Raw genomic sequence first — 5,000 nt, 5'->3', positions numbered from 1 at the left:
ATATATATATATATATATATGTATATATATACATATATATATATATATTTATATATATACATGTATATATATGTAAGCATATAAGCATATATGTACATATATACATGTATATATATGTATATATATATATATATATATATATATGTTTGTATATATAAATGTATATATGTATATATGTATATATATATATACATATATGTAAGCACGCACGCACGCACACACACACATACACATATGTTTGTGTGTGTGTGTATGTGTGTGTATGTGTATGTGTATGTGTATGTATATATATATATATGTATATGTATATGCATATATATACATATATATACATATATGTATTTAAATAATATGTATTTTTATATGTATATATATACATACATATATGTATATATATATATATACATATACATATAATCATATATACATACGTATATTCAAACATCTATGCATACATACATACATACATATACTTAGGGATATATCTATACATTTTACATATATATGTATATATATTCATATATATACATGTATATTTATACATATATATATAGACAGATAGAGATAGAGAGATGTGTATATATACATACATATAAATTCATATATAAACATACATGCACATAGATGCACACACACATATATATACATACAAATATATTTATACATCTTTACACACAAACACACACATACACACACACACACACACACACACACACATATATATATATATATATATATATATAAATATATATATATTTTTTTTTTTTTTTTTTTTTTTTTAACATATATTTACATATATATGTTTATACGTATATGTATATATATGATAAGCATATATTTACATATTTATGTATATATATAAATATGTAAATACATATATGTATATATATTTATGTGTATATATATATTATTGGTATAGAAGCAAAATAAATCTAATAAAAATAGGTCACAAGTGTAGATTTTTTATCTCGAAAAACTCAATTCATAAAATATGGTTTGATATTACGCTAAAGCAAATCCAGACCGCAAAATTAAAACAGTGGCAACAACGACAAGAACAAAAATGTGGGAAATGAACCACAGTAAAATAACGCAATTCCAAAGTAATTAGATGACTTGTAATTGAAATTCCACAAGTCCAAACGAGATGTATTAGTGTAACACAGGAAGAGCCCGCGACCACAGTGCAGCGGGAACTCGGCGGCGCTTCGGATCGACAGTCGGGCAAAGAGGAACCAAAATCTATGGTCTCGAAGCCCTACATTCATGGCAGAAAGAGGCGGCTATGAGGGAGCCCTAGACGCTGCTGAGAGGGCGGAAACTCGAAGTAAGAGTCCACAATCAGGGAAACAGGGGCTTCGAGCGAGCCCCTACAAGCAGGGATGAAGGGGCGGCTGGCGGAGCCCACAGGCAAGGCCGGAGAGCCAGCCAGCGGGCCAACCAGCGTCCCGGCCCCCGCCAGCGCGTGGTTGGTGGGCCGGGGCTCAGTGTTACCTTGGCTGTGGGAGGGAGCGCACACGCCGCGGCCCCTCGTTCGCGGCGACCTTCACGCACACCGCCTGCCCACGCTTTTTTAACTTCTTATATGAGTGGCTCCGTTTTGCTCAATTTTGAAGGCAGACCAATGTTTTGTTTTTGACTTTAGCGGACTGATGAAAAGCAACTTGAGTTTGTTTTGCCTCCACAACGGAACAGTACAACACTAGTGATTTGTAAGTTCTGAGTTCAGGAGCATTCAAGTGAAATCTGGTCAGAGCATAATCATAACAGATTCAGATGTCATTAGAGAGAGAGAGAGAAGGGTGGGGGAAGGAAATGCACAAGGGTAGTCCTGCCTGGGTCGTATTCCTCCATGTCTCAAATTGGTTTCTTCAACCCTGTTTTGGAGAGAGAGAGCCGTGGAAAAAAGGTGGTCAGTGAAAGGGTGTCGTAGTACTACTACACGACCGGTAAGTGCGAAGTGTGTCACGGGACCGGAGATCTGTCGGAGCTTCAACCCTTTTCCCCCTCGTGATCACCTTCGAGTTCGTGGCTGATGCCCACCGTCAGGAACACGCGTGTCTTAGGAGATGCTATCGACCCTGGCCTTATTTGCTCGGGATATTCGTGTGTTTTGTATATTTTCGTCCTTTTTATTACGAATAGTTGTAGTATTTCCTTTGCAAAAGACAATTAGAAATCAATTGAATATTCGCCTCAGTACAACCCGATCAGGTGTTACAGTTGTCACGCTTGGTGGGATTATATCGTTGTACATCTCTCACCTTAATAGGTTTTAGAGTAATTCTGATGTTGCGTGTGAATGTTTTTTTTTGTTTTTTTCCTTAAAACGAAGGGAGTTTCTGATTGTCGAAATAAGCTCGTATAATCTGTTTGATTATATAATGCGGATATTCTACAGGGAAGGATTTTCGTGTCACATAATCTACGGTGTTGGCCAACCCAGTTTCACATTACTCTGCAGAGTCAACCATTGCATAGTTGCATGCACGCTCCTGGACGAGAAAATCCCATACAGTGAGCCTTTAAGAGTTCCCACAAGTGCGCGTCATATTATGCCATAAGATCCCGCGGTTGCAAATTGCAAAGCAGAAATCAAGACGGGTTTTAAGCTCCCGGCGCCTCGACCCATCTGTGCAGGCAGTGTCGATCTTAACCGCCTGCCCACCACGAGTATTGGGAACGAACTCCGCATTCCGCTTTATTTTACCTTCTTTCCCTCCGTTAATGAAAATTCCTGCTCTGTGGATTCATCGATTGCTTATCGTCGTGGTCACAAGTGATCGATATTCTTGGCATGGGCACTGATAGTCAGTCCCATAGAGGTAAAATTTTATGAATATTTTACCGCGCAGTGGTTTCAGCGGGCAGTTATTTCACCTCGCCGCTATATAGGCTTATAACAGACCCCTAAAGTTTATCTGAGCAAATGTAAATAGGAGAACAATAACAGCTCTCCTCACACAGCATTGGGATTAACAGTGCTAATGGGTTTAAAATAGTGGAGATTATATTCAAGGTTATTGTCCGTATGTTGTGGCGAGGCGTGTGTGTGAAGTGTTATTGTTCCTCTTTTTTAGCTTTTTTAATGACTTCTGGACTGATTTTTAGTTTGTTCTAATGACCTGTATTAGGGGGTTACTGTTTTGTTATTTTCTCATTAGAGTGCAAAAGAGATTATCTTTCGGAGGCAGGGGGGGTTAGGGGGTGGAGGTAGACCTTAAGAAATAATGGCTTACATTTTATAATGACTGTTCGTGGATAGTTTTTGCGTGTATATTTTTTTCCCCTCTGGGAGAGTAGATATGTTTATTTTTTTAGGTGTAGTACCATGACTTTCAAATGGAAAAAAAATCCTTTTGTATTTCGCTAAATGTTACCCTCTCCAGTTGAGTTCATTGTTGAGTCGTAGCGTTCTGTCGTGCTGGGATTTGCATGCCGTGTTAATGTCGTGCCGTGTGTGTGTGTGCGTGTGTGTGTGTGTGTGTGTGTGTGTGTGTGTGTGTGTGTGTGATCTGTGTGTGTGCACGTGTGCGTATGTATGTTAACCCCTGTTCTCCTACCCCAGCCCTACCTCATGACCCGTCCTCGTTTGGTATTAAATGTTCCACGAACCGGTCTCCGTGGTAAGTACTATTGGCCCGTGCGGTGGAGGGACGGACGCTACATGCCGCTACTTCGAAAACTGACACGAGAGAGAGAGAGAGAGAGAGAGAGAGAGAGAGAGAGAGAGAGAGAGAGAGAGAGAGAGAGAGAGAGAGAGAGAGGGTATAGAGAGGGAGGCAGAGAATGGAGAGAGAGAGAGAGAGAGAGAGAGAGAGAGCGAGAGGTCTGCTTATGTTCGCGCAATCATTGTTGTTGTTATTGTGTTTGTTCTTCGTTGTTGTTATTGGAAAAATACTCGAGAGTGTTTGTTCTTTTTGTGCTGTTGCTGTTTTTTTGTTTTGTTTTTTCTTTTTTTTTAATGTTTGTTCTTCAATTTCAGGTGAGCGCTAAAGAACGGAACAACAGGTGGGCAGGTTGGGTGAAAACTGTTATGCATATAATAAGCATATATTCTTTATATTGTTACTTTTCTTTCTTTTTTTCTTGATTTTTTTTCTTCTATATGTACTTCTTGTTCTTATTCTTATAATTATTTTTGTTAATTACTTTTTTCCTTCTCCGCTTGCAGTTTTCACTGAATTCAGAAATCACTACATTTGTTATGGGATATTGTGTGTGTGTGACTGCGATTGCGATTGCACGCGTGGATGTCTGTCCAATGCAAGCAGTTCCATTTAGCAACTAAATCTATCTCTTTTCTCCCCTTTCTCTTGCAGATTAGGTGAAGAAACTTGTGCCTGGACGTACCTCGGTGCCTGGAAAGAGAGAGAGAGAGAGAAAGGAAAAAAAGAAAAGAAAAGAAAAAGAAATTCACCCCCAACCCCAAAACCCCCCATCTTCAAAAAATAAAAATCCAATCAGTCGGTTGAGTGAAGTTGCACACCATAAGGCGTTTGTTTTTGAGGTCAGTCGCGCGGGTGTGACTCACCATAGCTGGGTTGATGAGTGTCTGGTCAGTGCGAGATGAGTAAGGTGGGGAACCAGACCAATTCTCAGGATCCGCAAGCTGTCAACTCCAGGACCTTCGTGGGCAACCTCAACACCTTCCAGTGCACCAAGACGGATGTAGAGCGCATGTTCCAGCGCTACGGTCGTATCGCAGGTGAGTACGACCCTCTGTCTTTGTGCGTGCGTGTGTCCGTTAAGAATACTTATAAAGTATGCATTTAATGGTGTGTGAGTGTACATAAGTAATTTTGTGTAAGTATTTTTATTTATTCTTGTGTGCCTAAGCTCTGTGTAAGTTTATGTATGTATGAAGGTGTTTTCTTTTATTTTATTATGTGGTTATAGACGATTGATTTACTTTGTATGAATAGCAGTGCGAGGGTTCGTATAGAAGCTCCCCGACATGTGTCGAAGCAAGCTTCTTACAGTGCCATCGATCCGAGCCT

General features: G+C 39.4%; 1 protein-coding gene across 1 annotated transcript in view; it reads left to right on the top strand.

The window, feature by feature from the left end:
• Positions 1–1,476: 1,476 nt before the first annotated feature.
• LOC122251612 (uncharacterized) overlaps positions 1,477–5,000 on the top strand; it is a gene marked incomplete in the record, with an annotated part of 418,774 nt that continues 415,250 nt past the window's right edge. The window contains 2 exon segments of the mRNA XM_086548094.1: positions 1,477–1,712; positions 4,323–4,708. Coding sequence (XP_086404220.1) covers positions 4,570–4,708 — 139 coding nt within the window.

The sequence above is a fragment of the Penaeus japonicus genome, unplaced genomic scaffold (assembly GCF_977035675.1).
Source record: "Penaeus japonicus unplaced genomic scaffold, GWHDUDI00000001_assembly GWHDUDI00000002, whole genome shotgun sequence".
Classification (NCBI taxonomy): domain Eukaryota; kingdom Metazoa; phylum Arthropoda; class Malacostraca; order Decapoda; family Penaeidae; genus Penaeus; species Penaeus japonicus.
This window is presented reverse-complemented; position numbering and strand designations above follow the sequence as displayed.